General features: G+C 36.9%; 1 protein-coding gene across 22 annotated transcripts in view; it reads right to left on the reverse strand.

Moving 5' to 3' along the window:
* ADGRL2 (adhesion G protein-coupled receptor L2) overlaps nucleotides 1-23,797 on the reverse strand; it is a 391,077-nt gene that overhangs the window by 36,669 nt on the left and 330,611 nt on the right. For all 22 annotated transcript variants that reach the window (XM_072041980.1, XM_072041981.1, XM_027463168.3 and 19 more), the window contains 4 exons: nucleotides 16,167-16,276; nucleotides 9,695-10,495; nucleotides 1,195-1,491; nucleotides 548-651 (listed from right to left, as the gene is read on the reverse strand). In XM_072041980.1, coding sequence (XP_071898081.1) covers nucleotides 548-651; nucleotides 1,195-1,491; nucleotides 9,695-10,495; nucleotides 16,167-16,276 — 1,312 coding nt within the window. The remainder of the gene's footprint in view (nucleotides 1-547; nucleotides 652-1,194; nucleotides 1,492-9,694; nucleotides 10,496-16,166; nucleotides 16,277-23,797) is intronic.

Raw genomic sequence — 23,797 nt, forward strand, 5'->3', positions numbered from 1 at the left:
TGCCATTATCAGACAGTAAGAAATCTATTTGTTCATACTAGTGCTTGAGGCATTTGAAAGTCAAGTAGCCTGGTACTGACAACAAATTATCCAGTTTTCATAAACTCAGTAAATCTCAGTAGGGAGGGAAAGCACAGAAAGTGGCTCTGTGTTCTAATCATACTGTTATTAATGCACTTATACAAAAATCTACTTATTACAGCGTAATTTTCCCCAAACCTAAAAACCTGGTTGCATACCAGACTTTTTGCTGTGTGGTTTATAATATTTGATTCATTAAGCAAAGATAGTGGAAAAGCTACTTTGCTTTAAAACGTGATGAAAACATGTAAGCACAGACTCAATACAATTACTTAGTGCAAGACTGTGCTTAAACATACTTATGAACCTAACTTTTGGTAAATACTTTACACACAAAATGCTCGTAACTCTTTCTATTTCAAATGAACACAGAGTAATAAAGACGGTTTCAACTAACTGAATTATTAATGCTTGCAGTTTTATCCTTAGTCACCAGTGTACATCAGATAAAAAGGTTTCAACCAACCTTCTGAGCCAGCTGATTTACCCAGTGTGAGGTGCAGTTGCTAAGATCGGGACCTTTGGGGTTCCACGTTCCCGTTAAAACCACACAAAGATATGAGGCAGTTCCTACAACAGATGTGGAAAACTACAGTGAAATTGAAACCATTTTTCTGCATGCATTCAGGAAATCAGCTACAATGTACTCCTAAGCAATGTTAAATTCTGAATGCTGCTAATGTAAGTAGTTGACAATAATTGACAAAAACGTATGGAAATAATGTAGATGACAAACAGCAATAAAGAAGTCAGTGAAAAGTACCAGACGTTTTCTGCAAACAAACAAAAAGCCCTTGATTTTTCCTGGAGCTCATCCAGAGGGGAGCTCATAATGAGAAAGGCATCTGTAAGCATATTTCACAACAGTCCCCAAGCAAAGACCTAAAATTTGACCTGGATTCTCAAAGCATATGTGCAAGGTAATTTTGCATCTACGTTCAAATGCTGTTTGTAGATTAGAACTTGACCACTGCCTGTAGATACTGCATTCTCCAACTAACATGAAAAAATCATGACAGACAGCTTGAGATTTAAAAAAGAAATCGTCATCAGAGTGGCACAGTGCTTTTGAAATGACTGCTTGAATTCAAGACATATTTTTAAAGGCAATACCTCGTGTTCCTTTGGGGCAAGGGCGTTCAACCATCATTCCTCTTTGTGTCTGGGGCCAGCTAATCCCCCTGGCCTCAGTCGGTTCACAGAATCTCTCTGGCAATGGGAAGAAACTTGTCACAGGAGGAATTTTGGTTGTGGAAATGGGTGGTGGTGGCTTGGGTCCTCTGCTTCCTTCCTTTGTTCCTCCAGCTAATGTTGTGCTTATGGGGCCTTTCTGAGATGTAGTGCTAGTGGTTGACACTGTGGTTTTGTACAGCTCTGCTGAAGAAGTTATTGTCACTGCTGTAGTAGGCACTGCACAGAGAAAATTAGAGTAATAAAGAAGTGAATGAGTTCAGATTTTAAAAGTCCTTTTAATGTTATTTATGTCATTTTAATCGATTCTCTGGTGTCTCCTTTTCTTTACCTTAATACTGCACTTTTCTTAATGTTATTCTGGGTGCTTAAGAATTATTTTCCTCCCAGCTCATACCAGTATGAAGTTTCAGAACAATCTCTAAACAATCTCTTCTACAATAACAATTGGTAGTTACATTTCTAAAAGCTGAAAGGCAGTCCTACCAAGTTATCAGTACATAACAAATATGCTCAGAGCAATTAATGATTACTTAATCATTTCTGCAGAAGGAAGAACTGTATGGACAGAACCATTTGAATCAGCATGCCATAAACAATACAATTAAACAATACAGTTCAGCTTTAGCAATAAAGATAGTGGGCTGTAAATAACTGGACCATAAAAAAAATATAGACCCAAAAACTTCAAGTCACCCACAACACACCTTCCAGGAAAATAACTCTGATAACATCTTCCTACCCAGCAGCCATTCTGCTCGAGTGAGCTGCAGCATGCCTGATTAACTCCAAGCAGCAGAAATGCATAGCAGGGAGGTGGTGGTCTGGTGTTTGAACATTGCAGGTTTTAACATCCTTTCTTGATAAAGCAGATACGAAGACATGACTCATGCAGGCCAGTAGGAAGCACCTAGTGCAATCTTTCGTGCAACACTAGGACTGGTTTAGGCCAAATCATTTCTGTCTGAGACTCACAGTGGTTCGCTTCACTAACCCCCATGAGAAAGGAACTGCTGGGGCTGGGGAGGCGCAGCCAGGCCTGCTGCATTTTTTCTGAGGTTTTGGAGAGGTAGCACTAGTCAATACTTGTGAAGATAGCAGTCCGCAATTTCTGTTCATCACCTTCAAATATACATTGGGCAACAGTTGAAACTATGCGGGTAATGTAATTGAGGCAGTTACCATTAATTATTTCCAAATCTTTCATTAGTGCTCACAGTGCTTTACAAGCACATAAAAGCACAGGTCCTTGAGCTGAGACTAAATATGCTCAGATTGAGTATTTATTATTTCCTAACCAATACAGAAATAAATGAAGCTAATTTTAGGATTAACTTCACTGGATAAAGTGGCTTTTTTGTTGTTGTTGGGTTTTGTTGCTGCTAGGCCCTTGACCTCCAAGGCACTGGACAATGCATGTCTTCTCATGGTCTCTAAATAAAATCACCACCAAAACCAAAAGTGCTGCCTAGCTTTCTTTCAGCAGATGATTTTTTATGTTTGTGAAAAATATTAACTTTCTCTTGATGCAAGATAACAATTATTATTTCAAAATCCTCTTTCAATTATATTTCATCTATAATATTTTAGGAGTCTCAAATGTGAATTTATCTTTTTATTTTTCTATGAATTTGGAGTGAAGCTTTGAACATCAGAATCTATTTTTACAGACTGTATAAGAAGATGTGTTTTTTTTATCCCTTTCTTGCTCATAAATGAGAAACTTCTTCAGAGGCTGTCTTCTGTTCGATCTGATTCTTGGCTGTTTGAAGACAGTCTGTGTAATTGTGCTGAATTTGTAGCGCAGCCAGCTACTATGAAACCTACTGAAATCTCTGGATCTGTTCTGCAAGTGCTTGCCTGACATCTTGTGAAACTGCTGTAATTTTCATTTGATTACAATGCATCCAGCCTTCTACTGCTTTCCCAATTAACATTCGTCAAAAGCATTTGCAATCACTTGCAGCAGTGTCAGGCAATGCCTGCTGAATCAGGTCCCGGGGAACAGGGAGCTGCTAGGGACAAAGAATGATGCAAGGGACAACTGATTATTACTATCCATCCCCTAACACATTGTGCTAATTAGTACATATTTAATCACTGAAATGTGTATTAGCATTATTGCAATTACTGCTCAAACCTGTAATGTTTAGGATAGCTTTGTCTCAGAATATCACTATAAGAATTCAAAACAACTCTCTGAAGTTCAGTAGTGAGGTAACAATTTTCAGAATATATTTTGTGCTGCACCCTCAGCTAAAATATTCTGCTGTCTTTACACAACATTAGGTAGAACAATTTTAATGCTATCCATTGAAATCAATCCCCATGCATATTGTCTATGATTCAAAAATGACCTGCATACCTTAGTAGTAATGTATACTTTTGAAATATACTTGTAATCTCCCATTTTAAGAAAAAGACTTCAAACCTTCTCTCTCTCAAAACTGAAAGAGATACAGGTCATTTCTAAGAGATTCTCTGATTTAAATACAAAACTGGAGAAATCGGTATATTTAAGAATGTACCAAGAAACTTCAGGCAGTGCTGGAAGCCTGTGACTGGGAAGGTTGAAAATAGGAGCACATCTCTTTAGGAATATATCCAGCCCTCAGAAGGTGGATCATTTTGTTTTTAATGACCTGTTGGGGAACTTAATCTGCAAGGTCACTGTCCTGAGCTGCAAGAAGATACATGATAGCCACCACCAGCTGAAGTGTCTCAATCTGAAGTGTCCAGGATGATGGCATCTGCAGGCTCCCAGGCAGTTACAGAGTGCTTACAGATACAAGACAATGGTAGTGACAATGGTAGTGATGATTAATATGACACAACTAAAAAGGAGACCAAACCACATGTAGGGGTTATTAACTTATCATTACAGGCAGCTGGGGTAAGCCTTTATAAGGCTGACGATTTTTATTTTTAATTTTTGGTCCACTACCAAGAAAGCTACTTCTGCAATGTGAGATTCCACTTAGGATTTTTTGACCATGCTGGACATGCTGAGGAGAAAAACAAAACCTCTTCTGCCTTCTTCCTTCCTATTTATTTTATTTTTTTATTTTTAAATAGGTGTGTCTCATTAACCAGCTGAAGACAGTCTTCATAAGATTAAAAAAAATGACGATAGCAATAGGAAGCAAATGCAAGGACTCAAATTGAGAGTAATTAATTTACATTTGTTTCATGCAGTTCCTAACAGCTGATTTAAACAGTTAGAAGTACTATTGGTTTCTAAAAATGAAGACACCACTGGAGTAAAACTTAGCACCTGCTTAACAGTGTGATGTCTATAAAAAACATAACACAATTGCTTAGGACAGCAGGGGAATAGTAACTTTGTTTCCCCAACTGACAGTGAAGAATGGATTTAGAGACAGCACCTATTTTCTATTTTCTTCAATCTAACATTCTTCGCCAATGGGTTTCTATTCTAAGTACACATTAAATACATCAAAACAAACAAACAAACACACACACACACACACACACACAACACAAATATCCCTCTACATTTAAAAATGAATTGAAATGCTTAGACGATGCATTGTTTCTGAAAATATCAGTGGTTTCACTTTCATCTCTGGGACCTAGATAATTTCAGAAATTGGCTGTATGGATTTTTCATTTAAACATATGCTATTATTGACTAGATATTTCAATGTATTTGGACATTTGAAAACCTAGATCGTCACCTCATTTTCAAAAAGTGTCATACACTGAGCTGCTGTGTAAAGCAACAGGATCAGAAACCTGTGCAAATCCAGATATCCCTGCTTTCTGCTTATTGCTGCTATGTGCCTGTTTTTATGCTTCAGTGAATATCAGGGAAGTCACTAAGACTTACCTAATTACTTATAGGTTACAGCTATTATGCTGGCCAGAATTCTATTGACCCTGCCAAATCCCATTTAGTCGAAAGTGAAATGTTTACACAGGCATTTATAAATTTACACCTTGAAAATAATAAATACATTTCAAAATTAGAGAAATACCTATGATCAAGAAATGTGCTATCTGGTCCCCATTATGTTGTCTTTATTTGTACAGCCACTCTTTAATCAATCTGTAGTGTAGCAGATTCACTATAATAGCAAAGATCTAATTTACTAACAATTTGCTGCATGACTTCGTCATAGATTCTTGGTTTATAAAGATTTATTTGCACTAGCTTCCTATTATTTCAAGCCCTTGGTGATAGTACTCTCTGAGTTTCTGTTCTGTCCACACTCACAACATCCGTATTTTCCTGCAGTGATCCAATAAAAGTTAATGATGGGTATCATGGTACAAAAGGGGAGACAACTCCAGTTTGAACAGTTTGCACAGTTAGCGTAAATTGGGGTGAGTGTAGATGAAATCTCTCCCTAACGCACTACAACAGAACAAAAGGATTTATCTTCTTTTTGTTACCAAGGAAACCTTAAATGTAATACTCATTCACTTTTTAGGGGGAACATTCCCTTCATTCTTCCTGATCTAAATTCCTTTAAAAATTCTTATTCCAGCTAGGATTTGTTTGATCCTTGGATGCCCCTTTAGAAATAATATACTGGGACATATACACTAAATTTACCAAGACTACAAAAACTTTTCTTTGTTCTGCATTTTTGTAGTTGCTTTTTGCAGGACCTGATATATTTCTGAACTATTTCTGAATTTAGGTTGACATTTAAATATAATTTTTACATTTAACCTATGAAAATGTGATCTTGTGTTGTAAATGAGTGTTACTTGCCAGATCTAGCTCTGAGAGCCATTTCTACATCTATGTACTATAATTCCCATGAGGAGAGAGAAGAAATAACAACACATAAAGACTGAGGTAAAGGGGAGAGCTCTAAGGGCAGCAGACCCAATTTCCAGGGTAAACGTGGTCGTGGTAGCATGGCTGCAGCAGCCTTGGTTTTAGAAATTTGAAGAGTTTTCCTGAGGATTAGGTAAATATGAATATGGGAAGCACATAACATACACAGTTGGAGGAGGAAGAAATGGCGTAGGTTTGCAGCAAAAGCCAGGTCAACATTAGGTTAATTATAGTGGCATTTCTGTGGTTTCAATAGGCAGATTTAAAAATGGAAGAAACAACTGAAAGAAAAAAGGCATGCTGGAGGTCACAAATGAGTCCACAATTTTAGCTCTGGAAGCAAACACAAACCTTTGAGTTAAGAAGTGTGACTCAAATGTGACAAATTTGTCTTTTATGGAAGAAGAAGATTGTTGTTTCTGAAGCCCTTGATAGCAGGAAGTTCAGGTGCAGACAAGAACTGATAGCCAAGACAGATAGATGGAAGAAAAAATGAATCACTCGGTGTCTATACATCATTATTGCTCCCGCGGCAACAGAAGCAACACAGATTGCTGACTTTTCTACAGTGGCCCCAAGTTAACCACTAGAACAGAAAAGGCCATGACTTCCAATTTTGAGGCACTGACCTTGTGACACCATTAAATACCTTACATTAAAGTACCGTTGTAGAAAAAAAAAAAAAAGAAAGAAAAGTTCTCCCATTAGGTGACTTAAAGAATCTTATCCTAACACTTATGTCTTTGAGTAGATGATTAAGAGATCTGAACCACAGAAAAAGAAAAAAAAAAAAAAAAAAGAAACATAAAAATGTTCTTTATCAAATGTGCTGAAAATCTGATCTAATTCCACGGAAGATAAAAACCTGAAATGTGTATTACACATATAGGTTCTTGGACTGTGTAACAATAGATGGACTGGTCTTCAATTTATATAGATTTTATGCTGAAAAAATGAAGAACTGAGAATATAATACAAATAAAATACTGAGTTACAAACAGTCTGGAATGTCTTCTTGGTTTTATTTTTTTTCTTGGTACTTCTCAAGGACAATCACACTAATTTTTCCTTTAATTTAGTAGTCTTTAACTAAAGTCAAAAGAGGAAATGAACTGAAACATATTCTTAGATCTGCCATTTACACATCCACACAAAATTTAAATAGTGGTTATTGGCTCTATATAGGGAAAAAATAACTTTTGTGAATCAATGTAATACATATTCAAATAAACCTAATGTCTTCATATGGTTTCTATATTTAAAAAAGGTCACAATCAAAATGTATTTACTGATTTCTTAATTCATTTAAAACAAGAACTCACAAACCACTCAAAATATTTATTTTATATCTTCATGGGTGAATGGGTAAAATGCTTAGATGAGAAGCAAGCACTCTGCAGCATGTCCTAGACCCCTTCTTGTCTAGGTCTGGTTGCAGTACCATCTTTCTTCCTCTGTCTTGCATACCAGCTTCTTCACATGGAAACCCAGGAACATGAAAGGGTGCTGCTGGATACCTGAAACTCTTGCTGATATTAGATGGAATGTGGCTGAGATGTGTACTGTAAGTTAGGATCTTAGAGACTCTCTCATAATAAAAACATTATGAAATGTCTCACTGGAGATGTTTGGTGGTACTAACATAAATGACAGCTTTTTTGTCTCTTCCTGCTCTTCCTAAATGCTTTTTCCTTCGATGCAATAATTTAAAGATTAGCTTTTGCCACATTCATGGCAGATGTCTGAACTGCAAAAGCTACATAAAGCCGGCACCTCCATTTACTGCTCTTATTTTTAAGGTGTTGGAGAACTTAAACTGTATCTTCATCTCAGTTAAATTGAATGAAAAGTGACATGTCTGAGAATGTATGAAAATGAAAGCTATAATTTTTTTCTAATTACCTAGGTGGGTATGTCTTAGCTAAGAGCAGCTGCAAAGCCTCCCTGAGGAATGGCCTCGTTTCACATACAGAGTGCAGAGCCAGCCAGAACAGCTGCCCTCAGGCTGGAGCTCAGCCCCCAAACACTGGAACTGGCTGAGACTAGCATCACACAGCCAGGGAGGTCTGCAGGAGACAGACTGGTAACAACATTATGGGACTCTGGAGATTGCTAGTATGGTACTTCTAAACTGCCTCGTGGTGCTGCATCTTACATACTTTTTTATTTAGGAAAAGTTATATGTATGCTAATAGAGAATCATAGAACTGAAGAATGATTTGGGTTGGAAGGGACATTAAAGACCGTCTAATTCCACCGCCCTGCCATGGGCAGGGACACCTCCCACTATATCAGGTGGCCCAAAGCCCCATCCAGCCTGGCCTTGAACACCTCCAGGGATGGGGCATCCACAGCTTCTCTGGGCAACCTGTTCCAGTGCCTCACCACCCTCCGAGTGAAGAATTTCTTCCTTATATCTAATCGAAACCTACTCTATCATTGAATACTTGAAAACATTACCCCCTGTTCTATCAGTACACTCACTCCCTGACAAAGTCCCTCCACGTCTTTCCGGTAGGCCCCCTTTAGGTATTGGTAGGCTGCAATGAGGTCTTCTTAGAACCTTCTCTTTTCTAGGCCGAACAACCCCAATACTCTCAGCCTGTCTTTGCAGGAGTGGTGCACCACTATGTGGTTCATCCTGCTGCATATGCATCAGCTGAGACAACACCGAACAGCTACTTTCCATGGGGAGAAACTGTTATTACTATTTTTTGAAGCACAAAAAATGGCTGCTAAGCACATATGCCAATTGGATTGAAGTATCAGACTTCATTGCTAAAGCAGCTTACCAACAACCTGTTCTTTGATGCATGTATACTCTTCTGCCACAGAGCATTTCTCTTGATACTATCCCCCACAGGTGTCAATATGTGGCTGTGCCTGTTCATGTCATTCTTTGGGATAGCTGGGACTTAGAGACCTCTTTTTTACTCCTCTTTTTGGCCAATTAGTGTCTTTCCTTTTAGGTAGCTATTCTAACTTCATGTGAGCTGAACAGCAGTTTTAATGGACTTGCTGAGAAATCTGTTAAAAGGATGTTGGATAATCTTGTCTAATCCAGCATTAGAAACTGTGAAAATAGGTCTGAAGAAAAATATTTATGCTTGGTATTGCACATTAACCCTGTATGTCTCCTCTGGGACCTCCCAGCACACATCACTTTCAACTGCTGGCGCCAAGAAGTTAAGAGGTCTGCATGTGTGCTGTAATCAATTCAGAAGTCAGGTAACACAGAACCAACGGGAACAGGCTTCTGGCTCAGTGTGAATGAACTCAAACTTACTTTAGCTGCAGAAAGTCAAACTGACTGATGTAAAGTAAATAAGCCATTCTCCAACTCATTCTCAAGCACAGAAAAGCTAAACACTTGCATAAAACAAATTACAGGAAAATACAAGCCAAATGAAACCAAATTAAGTAATTCTATCTCTCTTCACAAGTTCTGTAAATTTGCCTTGTACCAATGTAACACTGTACTGTTCAACCATGCAGAGACACAAACCCTCCTCGCCTTTCTGTACAAAGATATATTTTAGACCAAAGAGATCTGAAATAGTTATTTGAATGGAAGTACAAAGAGATGAAAAATAAGAAAAGTCAAACTGTTACCTTGGGCAGGATCAGGTGGGCCGAATTCCAAAGAATATCGCAGAATGAAGTTGTTATTCCACACATAGAGCTGGTTGTCTCTGGGGTTGTAATCCACTGCAGCGATGTACTGGTACTGGTTGGGGAAAGGAACATCCACGTGTTCTCCTCTACTCAGCCTGGTGTTGTAGATGTAATCAATGGCATTCTTGCCTGTCTCGCTTTCATTGTCTTGATACACTGACCGCACTACATACAGGACACCACATATCATAAAAGCATTGGATGCTGCCCGTTTGTCGTATGTTGTTTCCCAGGTTGCTTCAAAGCGCAGGGTGTAAGGGTTCAACTGGCTAATTACTATCATCCCATTGTTTTGCTCCGTAGCATAAATTACCCATAAGCCATTTTCATCAACTGCCAAGTCAATGTCAGTTTTTCCTCCCCATCGGTATGGAGAGGTGTCATGGTAATTAGCATAATTGATTATGGCCTCTCCACTCTTAATTCTAGTCCTCAAGTCAAATTTTACTATGTTCCTAGTTCTTTCCTTGTTAAAAAAGACAGCGCCATCGTATACTACAAATCCAGTACCGTCCACTCGATTTGGGAGTTTATATGTTGTTTGCTGGCGTCCGTTTTGGAAGTCCTCTAAGGAAGCATATTCTATCAAAGTATCGGTGCGATATGGGGTCCATGGCATGAAGTATATTTTATCTGCAGCCTGGAGAGGATCTTTGCACCAAGCACCTGCTTTTTGTTCAGCTTCATATAAGTACGGTGAGTCCACAATTGCTTTCAACGTCCCCGGGCAAACAAAAACTAACAGTCACAGAGAGAAGTAAAAGAAGAATTATGTCAGATTAAAACTGTCTCATAATCCCCCCCAAAAAAAAGAAGAAAAAAAAAAAAAAAGAAAAAAAGAAAAAAAAAAGAAAAAAGTAGGTAAATCATAATGACTGTGTCAGGAAGAAAAAAAATCAATTTAATTGGCACTAGATTATACCTTATGTTATAATTAATGCAATTATCACCCTTTATCATCCACTTTTCTTAAAGTTACCATGTTCTTGCTGTACCAGTATGGAAAGTGGATGGGAACTGCTTTCACTAGTACAGACCAAGGCTCAATGGCATACACAGACAGCTGAAAATGTCTACTCTTGCATTTTCATCTTAGACTTTTAGTGAGTACGCATTAACGCTCCAGAGCTTTTAACTGGTGTGCAGCAGTGCGCTAGGTCATTTCAGTCCAAAAAAATCGCATCGACTTGTTTAGAACTTTAAGAAGTGGTGAGGCTGAAAAAGGAGGTGCCTCGATTAAAATAAAGGAACAAAACAAATCATCAGGTATATAGAGAAAGCAATTAGGAGCAGAGAAAACAAAACACAACCAAAGCAATGAATGAAACAGACCAGGAAACCCTGTAACCATGGCATGCTATGGAGAGGGTTCTGGAAGCCAGGCAAGATGACACTTTATTAACAAGAATTTACCCAAGGGTGAGAGAAAGAGAGGGAAAAGAAAGACAAAGAGAAAGGGAGAGAAAAAAGCAAGGGAGTCTTCCCTCCAGCCCAAGTATTTCAGACACTATACCCCGCCACCTACTTTAAGCAGCCAAGTCACTTTATTGCAAACAGTCGACTTCTTTATGAGGTGTACTTATGAGATCCTGCTGATTATCATAATATAAGAGTGTTGTGGGGAGGGGAAGGGAAGAGGTTAACATCCATAAGGCACATAACAAGGAGCTGGGGTTTGGACTGTATACGTTATTTACCTTTTTGCTCCACTTCTATTTTAAGCATCGGAAGAAAAATAAAAAAGTGCAAGGAAAAAAGAAAGAAGATTAACATAAATTGACTATTAATCTAAAGATTAAATTAGTAACAGACGCTAAATATAGGGAGAATAAGAACTGCACTATATTGGATAAAGAGAAACAGACAACAGGAAAACCTAGCAGGAGAGAGATTCTACGGTTACACAAGTGAACATGGATCAATCAATTTAGTAGATTAAGGAGGCAATACAGATACGTTGGCATGTTGTTTCACTTAGTGAACCTGAATAAATAATGAATGACTTTACTAATGCATGCTAGACATACTCTTCTTCTCAAACTCAAAGCATAATGCTATCAAGTTGATTTTTAAAAGTGACATGTTAATATATCATATATGTGCTAGGGCACATATACATATTATATTAGTTAGATAATTATAAATCCAAAACACGGCATATGAGTTATATAGGTATGTATGTGTGTTTATTAAACTTCCCTCCCATCTTTCCCCCAGCTTTTCTTTCTTGTAAAGAAAGCAGCTTGTATCCTTTAGCTCTCCTTAGGCTTTATTTTGTTTATTTTCCTGAATGCAATCTTGAGAACTTTTGACACTTCTTTGTCTATAACTGCAAAATCAGACTAGAAGAAATAAGCAAAAACATCTAGAAAAAGGAAGCAAAAGCACAGTAAGCAAGAGGAGAAGAAAAGATTAACATTTAGCTCATTCAGATATTCTCCAGCATCATCGATTAAGCCCGAAACAGCAAGCTAGTATGCAAGGACTAAGTATACTAAGTCTTTGAAACAAATTTGCATTCCACCACCATACATGGAAAATATAAATCAAATCTGATTAACAAAGTTACATTACTATAGAAATTTTCCCCCAAGGTAGTTTTAAGGAACATATTATAGAAGACTTAGAGCTGAAGTCCAGATAGTAAATAGCTCTCCAATAATTATTTGCAATAAAATCTATTTCATATACTCAGTAGCCTTTGAAGTATGTTCCTTTACTTTCATAAAATGACCTGGAAAATGACAGATGTACCAATCTGTGTGACAGTAACTGCTGGCACCAAGGAAGTGTATCAAAACTATTTGCACAGCTATTACATTTTCAGTATTTCAGTATTATCATGAAAAAAGTATTTCTATATTCCATAGAAAGTTTTGTACTTTCAGTTTCATTTAACAAAATTACATATGGTTATTTTGGGAGAATGGTATTGACTGAGTTGATCTAGTGTTTCTTTAGGGAACAATTCCAAAGCTTTACAAGCAGAGTGGAAGGGGGCTAATATTGTCAAAATCAGCAGTAGTTTTTCTAGCCTTTGTTCATTTGTGCATATTTAGGTAACAAATTTGTTTTACTGCATTTTCTAATTCTCGAGTAAACAGAAGACGCATTCTTAGGTGAGTTCCTGAGTTTCATATTCAGTGTTAATGACTTTCATATTATTCTGTTTGTGAACTTTCATGCACGAGCTTATTCCTCTCCAAAGAGCAGTATTGATATTGTACCTACTTAGAATTAGTAATAGGAGTGAGGGAAAAATCTAGGGATAACTAAAATCATTACTGGCATGTCTTCTCCAAGTGCATTGGTGTACAGCTGTACATTTTTCAGGGACAGATGGGCTTATTGAAATAAACAAATGCTGCAAAGTCCAATCAATACAGACAGAGAGAGAATAAAACACTTTAAAATGTTTTCTATTGAATTCCTGAGTCCAAAAAAGGCTTAAAATAAAAATGCACAGATGTACAAAATGGTACTTCTGATGTACTTCTTAATAAAAGGGCCGACTTCCGTTATTCAGTAAAAGTGTCAACACACATTGTGCAGCATAATTGAGAGAAATGTCAAGTATGGTACTCTCAATTTCTTTGTAATTTAATCAATAACACTCTTATTTTAGGACAAAGCAATGCCTATCAAATTTGTCTAGAATTTTAGTTTTGTTGGAGATCCAACTGAGTATTTCAATAGATTTTTTTCAGCTAAAGAGGATTAGAAAAACATCAGTAACAGGTCTACACTATGAGATGCAAAAAAGGAAGTTTTTCATTAAGTAAGTTCTTTTGAGGGCAATGAGAGCCCAGAGGAAGCTCAATCAATATGCATGATCAGCAAAGCATGATCATATTTCTAGAGGCCAGCAAGACCTAAGAGGAGCTCATAAATTGCATTTTGTACAAGGGTGACACCAACACCAATGTGTACGAGCTCTCAACTTTAACCACAAAAGTTGGTACAATTGCTAGCTGTAATCTCTCATGGGCTGAAAGACGTCAACATAGTACATTTTGCAGTCTTGCAGTAACTGAAGATGAAGTTCAGAAAAAAAAAAAAGCATAACTGAACTTTGGTTAGAAGTGCTGTGATCACTAAAAATCCCCCTTACTAGACCCACAAAAGCCTATCCCATCTTCTTAACAAGTCTCTTTTTGCTGGGATAGCTGCTCTTTGCAAATCTAATGATTTTAGTTATTTCGTAAGTTTAGAAGTGAAGCAATGGAACAAGTAAGAGGAAAAAAAATTAGACTTGATAACTCGCGTTGATTGGTCATCAAGAGATTTGCAAAAATAACAGGATAGGCTTTGTGGGACAGGGGAAAAAAATGGTCAACAATCAAAATGGCTACTGCAGCACAATGTAGCTTGAAATCAAAAACTGATTTTAATAACCGGCAATCCTTTTGATGCTGGTAACAACAGATGATTCCTCTTACAATTCTGGAATTAGGCAGTGTCATCACCGTACATGCTGCAGTTAACAAACTCCCAAACTTAGACTTTGAAAGACAAGAAGTATCCAGAATCCTGAGTTACGATAGACATAGAATTATATAATTCAAGGAAGGGGTAGGCCAATGAAATTCACAATAAACAAAAATAAGCATTTTAAAAGTAGAATTACTACATGTTAGAGTACAGGATAGGCCGCGCTGTGACACTATACTTCTGAAAACTGGAAAAGAAAAGATTCCTGTAGACAGCAATACCCAATCAGTTGAATATATCCACACTTCTCTTCCTAAAACAGCATAAAAAATTATGTTTGAACATTATTTGCATTATACCTTTTCTCTATGAACTAACCTACTGGAACTGGAAACATAACCTCTTGTCATTTGACTGACCCCATGGTTTGGAATCAGTTGCACTGCCCTCTTTCTGAGAATTTGGGAATAAAAAATGAGCTACAGTTAAAGTGATCTTTATGGAACAAAATTTTGGTTAGATTGGGGTAAGACATCACTCCTTAAAAGTGGCACAAGAAGAACAGGTATAACAAGCCACCAATACTACACACAGTAGGAATGGTACTAGGGATCACTGTATGCAGTAGGCTTCCAATCCTACAAATGGTACAGAAAAAAAAAATCAGCAAGCATCCATATCACAATGACAGCAGAAATGAAGAAAAAACAGATGATCTGTGTTTGGCCTTTAACAACAGTGAATGTTCAATGTGGTGAAGCAGTACAGAGTAGTATTTTGGTTTAAGAAGTCTAAATTTTAATGTTGTGCAGTAAATAGAATGGACAGTTTTGACATAGCTTTGCTTATGCCAGAACTCACTTCCTTCCTTTTTGGATGTATACTGTCACCACAGTGTTTTTGCATCTCAGACTTGGCCTGTTTCCTGTACCAACAGAAAATGTGACTTTGGTTAAGGATTACTGCAGATCAAGAAATTCACACTTAATAACTTAAGGGAATGATCAGTGCACTGCTCAAGTTCCATTGCAAGTACAGATATTTCTCTGTGGAGTTACAGGACGAGGGAGAAGTCACTGAAAAGAATGACCTTACAAGAAAGCAAAACCAGTTAAAAGTGTTGAATCTGCAGAACTTTTAAAACATGCATACATCAGTGAAAAAAAAAAACAACATTAATTATTGCAAGGAAATAAGAGGTATGTCTAAATCTAGCGAATTCTGGCATTAGAAAGAATACCGTACAAAACTGCTGAAATAGCCATAACTTCTAATTTTTTGATCTCAATATGTTTTCAGTATTTACTTTATTTTCAGTAAAAAAAGTTCTGTTTTGACAGCTGATTCCAAGGCACAGTTCACATTTTGGCTTTACACTAAAAGTGAACATCTCTTTCTCACTCCTTTTCCCACTGTTTTTAAGAAACAAGTTTCAGTAACTTACTGATGAATTATTCACTCTGATTCTGTGTTCACTTACAACTGCGCCCCTGAAGCACAAAGTTGTCTTATAATGTCTCCTGACCAGGGCATTTGCCCAGGAGTGTCAGTGCTGGGCTTTGTTGTACACCCAAAGTCACCATAACAGCAGGTAGCCTTTCAAATAGATAATGATTAAAATTGAAGTCAATTCCTTCTTTAGAAGTCTGTGAGCCAAGCCAATTTGTCAGCAACTGTTATTGGGCAAAAGTACAAATTTCTATCTGGCCTATTGAATAGCTAATTCGAGTTTGTTTTCTGGAAAAACAGTAGCCTTAAAAGCCAAACACTTAAGAACACAGACAGACACTTGGCCAGCATCACACCATGGCTTCCTTCCACACTTTGCGAAGCTAATTGGAGGCCCTAGTCTGCAAGTGCTCTGCATGCATAATGGGTCTGTGGGCCATAAACATATGCTTCTTTTCCATGTAACAGCACTCCAGCTTTAATTGTGAGGGCCAAAGGAAGTGAACAAGAATAAAAAGATTATACTTACTGTAAGGAACACATTCATACTGAACTTCTAGATACTTGTATGTTCCAGGACAAGGATCAGGAAACACATCTGACCCAGTAACTACTATACACTGTGTTCGGTTGTTGCACCTGTAATGGGAAAAGAAAGCTAATTAATTTAAAATTACATTTAATTTGCAAGTTCATACTTAAGTGCTATATGCGGTTCTAACTCTCTTCACACTTGGGCAATCCAATCCATAAGACAACAAGTTAATTAATACTAGATCAGTCTGAGTCCATAAATAAGGCTTCAACACATTATTTCAGTCCTGGCTTTACACTCAAATTTGGGGATCGATGTTATCTAAATGTCACTCATTCCCACTGGTAAAGATAGCTATCCCAAATATATACTGACTTGACACCACTATTCAATAAAATCAAAGCAAAATGCAATGATACAAAATGAAAAAATGTGTAAATTTGAATAATGTACAATTGCACAAATTCCTTCAGTCTTCATAGGTATACATACTGATGAATGGTTTTATGTCTCAGAGAGATTTTTGTTGTGATTCAAGAAAGTTATGATTTTGTTTGGAAGAGTTACTGCAGACAAAGAGCATTAGCATTTCCATTTTAATTATTTTAGGAATAATTGGTGGACTCTATGCTTCCTCTGTTAGGTTACAGCAAGAGGTAAAGAATGACCATCTGAGGAAATAAGAAAAACAGTTAAAAAGAAGAACTGCAAGAAAATTAATTCAAATGTATTTTAGAGGAGACTAAATACTGGAACATAAATGATTTGTTGAACAATGGAAGTCAATGCATTTTGATACAAAGAACTTTATTTCAATGCCTCTAACCACAAGGATCTACTGAATTTAATGTTTATAAAGGGTGATTTTGTTTGTTTGTTTGTTTGTTTTTCGTTTGCTTGTTTTTTTTAAATAATGACTAGAGACTTCCAGAAGAAAGAGAAACAAAAGAATCAATAGATTGGAACTTAAAATGGAAAAATTATCACCTAACTCTGAAGAGATGGTCAAAATATAATACAGAAAAAAACAGAACGAAGTAGATGGAAAGAAGAGAAGGTCAGGGAGTTTGGTAACTAAAACAAAAAGAGCTTAGCTGATCTTCTCAGGGGTTACTTTTGTTTGTCAGCAAACTGCATAAAGGACATCTGAACTTAAGTAATGGTCTAGCCTTTGACTCCAGCTGTACATCAACTTCTCTATTGCCCTACCACTTCCCACACTCCCTGAATACCCAAGCTAAAATAATCTATCTTGTATCAACAGCTTTCCACAGCTCTACTTTGCCAGCAGGTATAAGAATAATTCATGCTACCTTATGAAAGGTAGAACAAGCCCATTTGAAGAACTCAGATATGAATCACTTTCCCTTTTATGTTCTAATCACACTTGTACAAAACTGGTCAGGACATACTGAGCCTCTTGTTGAGTAAACTCAGGAACAACGACTCTTCTGAATTTATCTCTTCATTTCTCTCTTTTTCTAAAAACTACTTTTTTGTCTCGTAAGGCTTATAACTGCAAACCTGAGTGGAAGTAGCCCATGATTCCTGTATACACACACAACCAGATAGATGGTGAGGAGTTTACCTTGTGGCCATGACTTGCGGCCAGCATAGGCAGGATCCTCGTGTAGCCCTCACACAGGTTCTGTGAGACTCAGGGTGCCAGTGTTACTCAAGGCAACAGCTCATGAAGTGTACTTGAGAGACTGGAACAAGTATGATGGTTTTCAGAGCCACATGGAAGTGATGACACATGCAACCAGCTTGCAGAGAAAGCCTCTGCACTGATCTCATGTGCATGGTGTTAAGAGAAGGCTGTAGAAATAGGAGAAGGAAGCACAGTCCTAAACTTCACGGGCCTCTTTGTTCCCTGTACAAGGTTTTTACAACTCGGGTCAGACTAACCAGCATAAAAACCTTGGATGTAAGAATTTGTAATTATTTCTTTAAATTTTTCTGTTTTGTTAGTGAAAACCTTATGTTGAAGCCAAAACCATCCCTACAGAAAGACTCTGTGTAGTGCATCACGCAGTATAATGGTTTCCACAGCTTTGAGCTGTATGAAAATTTCATTTTATACTTGAATGAGCAGCAATTAAGAGAGAAATATTGATTTGTTGCAAAATAAAATGGATACATATTGGGAGGAATTGCTTGAGAGTGAAACTGATGAAGGTTATATTTAGCTGTGGAAAAAAAAAAAAAAAGTTTTATTAGCAGTATTTGTAAATCTTATAAAAAAAGATGGACTCTTGTCTCCTTCTCTTTCATTTTCCCCAGGTGAAAGAATTATTATTCTGTCATCAGTCAGGAAGCTGCAGTTCATAGTAGCTTGTATCAAAAGTCTATAATAATAATTAAAACAAAGCACTATTTTGTCTTTCCACAATGAGTGCCAGTGTCAAACTCCAGGCACTGAGTGATAATTCCAGGAAGTCATAGACTTTGTAAAAACTTTTGACTATTTCTACAGCTAAAATTTTGCTTGCTCTCCATATGGCCACCTCTTGCTCACCTTTGGTCAAAATGAAGGAGATGCCAGTTCCAAAACACCATGAGCCTGCCCGGTACTGCAGTACAAATCAGTGCTACAAAGCATCCCCCCACCCAGCGAGGGCGATTAGTTGGATAACTGAATGAATAGAAGGATTTTTGCTTTAAGTTGTAGTTTTTCACATTCAAATCACTGATCTGCATTTAAGAATACGTTGCTGGTTGCATTTTACAAAAGACGAGTAATTTTCATATGAGGTTCTGATTTTCACATGTTTCTAAGACTTCAAATTAAAGCAGCTTGATTAAGACATTCATATGTAAAAAAATCCACATTCAGGTAACTATTTGTTACCTAGTTAGTGGTCATATTCCAGTTCCAGTGAAATCTTCAAGAAACCCCAACAGTATCTACAGCAGCTGTCAATCCCACATCATGGCTTTTGGAGAACAGACAAAGAAGATATCGGCTCTGTAGAGGTAGTTCAGAGACAAGCCACTCAGGGAATTTACAGTACTGTCATTTGTTCTCTGGATAAATGGAAGTCTTCTGTCTTCAGCGTTGTAGGTTTCTCCTCTGTAGAACCTAATATGCTGTATTGGTTATTGGCCTACAGTTCTGCTGCTGCCTACGCCTACCAAGACCATTTTACCAACTGCTAAAGGTCTCAGCTGATATTCTTTACAGCAAGAAACTCTGAATTATGCCAGCTACATGACTACTGAGTATCAAAGCTACCTCATCACTGCTCTAGCAGAGGTTCATAATTTTGAGAAATCTTTGCATTTAGAAACACTATGCCCATATTACAGTTACAATCTTTGCGACATAATCTCATGTCCTATTTTCCATTACTTTTTGAATGGGTAAGCCCTTTCTGAAGATTAGATTCTCCAAAACACGCATGTAATAAAATTCCTATAGATTTGAAAGTAGGCCTGGACATCATCAGAAAACTAACAACTAAAAACCCTGCCAACTAACTTGAACTCTCTCATGCATTTTTACCAATGTTATTTTTTCTACACAACATACTGTTACTTCAGTCCATCTGTCCAAACTCTTTTATAAGTGTTCCATCTGAAGGCGTGGTAGGAACCAGTTGTTTCTTGGAATTTAAGAAGTCAAATCACAAACACATTCGTGTTTAAATGTCTGTAATCTAGTGTTTAAGTGTTCTGTATTAAAGTATCATTTAAGTGTTCTGTAATCTAGTTAACTGCATACTTCCCCAGTTTATTTTGAGCTATCCAAATCCACAGGTTTTTATGTATAATCTTAAAATTTATATTATCACACACTGAAATATCACTTGAGACATTCATGACATTCTCAAAGATTTATGACACTATGACTTTGTCATTTACAAGGAAATAAAGCAGATCTGCAAAGAACTTGGTAACAGCTGATTTAGAAAAGGTAATAAATGAATTAAATTTGAAACCCTAGTTAGGAGAAGACTAAGTGTAGCACTGAAAGAATGATAATTCAGGTTCCTGTGCTACCAGCAAGAGTTTTGCATAGGGAAATGTAGGAAGTATCATTGTTGTCATGAATACAGGGAGTAATTGTGTACTCATTTCTTCAGTATTTTAGTATGAATGAAGAAAGGTTACATTTTCATAATGCAGATGCATCAGAGTAATCTAAAAATCAAATGGAGTGTTTAATTAACAGTTACAGTACGATGTCTGAACTCCTTTCACCTCAGGAAGAAGACTGTGCAAATGAGGAATGGCCCTTCCACATTTCAGATGAATACAGAAAAAAAAGGGAAGGAAAGCAGCTCCAGCAGAGCTGTTAGCAAGCATCTTCCACTCACTATGTAGCCATGTCCCTGTTGCACCCATCTTCTTCTGTGCTCATCTCTAAGGACAACTGTACCTTCCACAATAATTTGTTTGCATTTCAACTCTAATCTTGACTTGTACAATTCCCAACAAATTGCTTTTGCTCCTTTTTTATTATCTCATGCTCATTATTGCACTTTACCATGTGCAATGTATGGAGATGAGATTCCATGCACAATCTATTGTGTGAGGTGTTTTAATCAATAATCTTGTTCTGCTGATTAAGCAGGGGCTTCTGTTTTGGCAAGATAACATTAGTTTCTCCTGTCATGCTCCAAAAGCTATTGGGAATCTTCAGCAGATCATTAGATATGCTACAATAAAGCTTTGGTACATTCTCTTTTCTTTCTTAAATTACTTCTTCACTGTCCTATCATTCCCCGTCACTGCTGGCACTGCATTATTATTACAGCTCCCCTGAAACTTGCACTAGAGCTGTGTCTCCAGGCCATAGGATGCCATTTTCAATTGAAGCTTCTGCTTGAAAATATAAATTAAGAAAATTTCATTATCTCCTGCCAAGGGCCATTATTCACCACTGTTCTAAGGAAGATTAAAAATGCAAAATCTATGGACTTGAACAAATACTCCAGCATTAAAATGAAAAACAGAGTGCATCATGACTGGACCAGACCTGAAATGCTGGAATCTGAAAAGCAGATTCTGGAGACAATTTAGCATGAGATGGGTCAAATGGTCTGACTGAGTGAAGACTTCACCTTTAAGGGTAGGTAACATATGTCACATAAAGATATGTGCAGCTCCTTTCCAAGTGGATCTTGCAGTTCTTCAAAGTTAAGACATACAAAATAAGGTCTGCATCATAATTTATCCTTCAAATGCTTTTGTTTTATATACATAAATTTGACAAAGATAGTAACACAGAAGAAACATTAGTGCTGTTTTGAAAAGGGTATGGGCTTAAGCTCATACCAGAAACAGACTATTTTGCACACTCCTAATGCATCAGCTTTCTATGAATGCAGTGTTTCTTTAAGTAAACTGTCAAACACAGAAAAGTCAAGTATATTTCACTTTAAAAAGCTAAAATATGAGATAGTACAAAACCACACTTAATAAGTAAAATTCATTTTGATAAAATTGTTAATACATTAAAACAAACTATTCTGGTATGTTTTGAAACTTTTAAGCCAGATCTGACAGTATTTCTCTTTCAGCATATTGATTAAATACTTAAAAGCTAGCATGATGATATGCTCCTGCATATCGCCTGCAGCAACCTGCTCAAACACCACTTGCCACACGTAAACTATGAGTTGTAGCACCACGTACTCCATAAGGTCTTCTTGTTCCTTATTCACCCTGTGTGAGTTGCAGTCTGAGTAAAAAGCGATGGGAATGTGGGATGACTATGCTGCGTGTATTGACTTTTAACAGCACATTTTAAACAGAAAAATTCCTGAACCTCTTTACCCAGAATAAATGGCTGTCTTCACATATGTATTCCTAATGGTCTACAACTACCGTGTATGGTGTGCTTCTGCTCATGTATGCATATTCACTAGACCTGTTATTAAACTCTAAGTTACATATGTATGAAGATGTCAAACATTACTTAAATGCTATGTTTTATTAATTTGATAATTTATTTGATTAATTTGATAATTATTTAATTTTATTAATTTGAGCTTAGAAAGCATGTAAAAAACTTACATATAAAATAACCAGATAATAGAGTTTTTATGTTAGATACATTAGATACATATGCACACACACCCACATGCAACAGGAGATAAAACTATTTAAAGTAACATACTTAAATTCTGAGTTTCAAATTCACCTCACAAGAAATATATTATTACATATCAGAAATGAAACCTAACCACTTAATAAATTGGACCTAACTAAAGCCTGAAAAAAAGACCTGTTAAAAAGCTAGCCCTGCTATAAAGCCTTGACTTGAAGCAGCCTTGGTCCCCCAGCACTGCACTATCCAGACTGCTAGAGCAACTGCAGCAGCAGCACAATGCTACACCCCCAAGAGTGAATGCACACATTCGTACAGAGCCAAGACAGATGTAATCCTACTGCTGCCTTTTAAAAAAGTTACTTTTGCTTACGCATGTATAAGATTTGCTAAAAGTTATTTTCAGGTTAGAATTCCTAAATCTATTATGGGGGAATGAGCATGCTAAAGAAAAATAGCACCACTTTTACTTAGCTCAGAGTGAAAACAGATCTAGCAGGCTGTGGTGGTAGTTTCCATAATCTAAGAAGAGAACAGGGGATGCATGAGCATGTAAGAAAGCAGAATTTGTCCATAAGATTTGTGTTGCAATATTGGAAATCTTCCTGTGAGCATGAAAGCAGTAAAGTATGCTAAAAATTGTTTTGAAGAAATTGTAACCTGGTGTCAGGATTTCATGTGGACTCAGCAATATGATCACTACAGCAGTAACCTTGGTGGCTTCAGATGAAATGTATCTGGGGGATAAAAAGGTGAGAAAATTGTTTCTATTTTCTTTTTAAATAAAATATTGATGATTTATTGAATCTTCCCAGTTACTAAGTAAACATAACATTAGGAAGCTAAATAGTGTATAATTAATATTGTACAAGAAGGTGCACCAGAGCTTTGTTTTTGTTTGCTCAATAAATAAACAATAATATGTAATTGTGCTTTCTTTTTACAATGTAATCTTTTCAGAGTTTAAGGGTAGGCATGATGAAAACTTAAAATAGACAATAAAACACAACAGAAAATACGAAACTCCCACAGGCCCTTTCTTCGGGTTTACCACATCCGATTCACTATCAATATATGTATATTGGATCTGTATGGCAAAGTCATTTAACAGAGTGTTTTTTGCTTTCAACTTCTTACAATTTTAATGAATTTAGTTATGACACATTTGTGTTTGGCATTCATGTTTGCTAAATTTAAAGCAGTCACTGTTAAAAAGGCAGACCTTTCCACTTACTCCCATTGAAGCTATCACATCAGCAGTACTTTTTCTTTTCCCGGTTCATTCTTGTTCCAGTACTTTGTTTATCTGTGTAAATGCTATTATTATGGACTTATTAAACTGAAACTGAAGCATCAGATCAAACGGGGGGGGGGAGGAAGAAAAAAAAAAAAAAAGGAAATGTAGATTCCATTCTAGGCCTACTAGAACTACCACAGCCTCTGAGGAACTGGTTGCAAAACACAGACAGGAAAATTAGACATGACAATTAGGTGTGCAAAGCAAATGGAATAATCTACTTGTGAGTGATTTCTGCCAGGAATGTGCATGTGCAAGCAAAACCAAAACCTT

The sequence above is a fragment of the Anas platyrhynchos genome, chromosome 8, assembly GCF_047663525.1.
Source record: "Anas platyrhynchos isolate ZD024472 breed Pekin duck chromosome 8, IASCAAS_PekinDuck_T2T, whole genome shotgun sequence".
NCBI classification, from domain to species: Eukaryota; Metazoa; Chordata; class Aves; order Anseriformes; family Anatidae; genus Anas; species Anas platyrhynchos.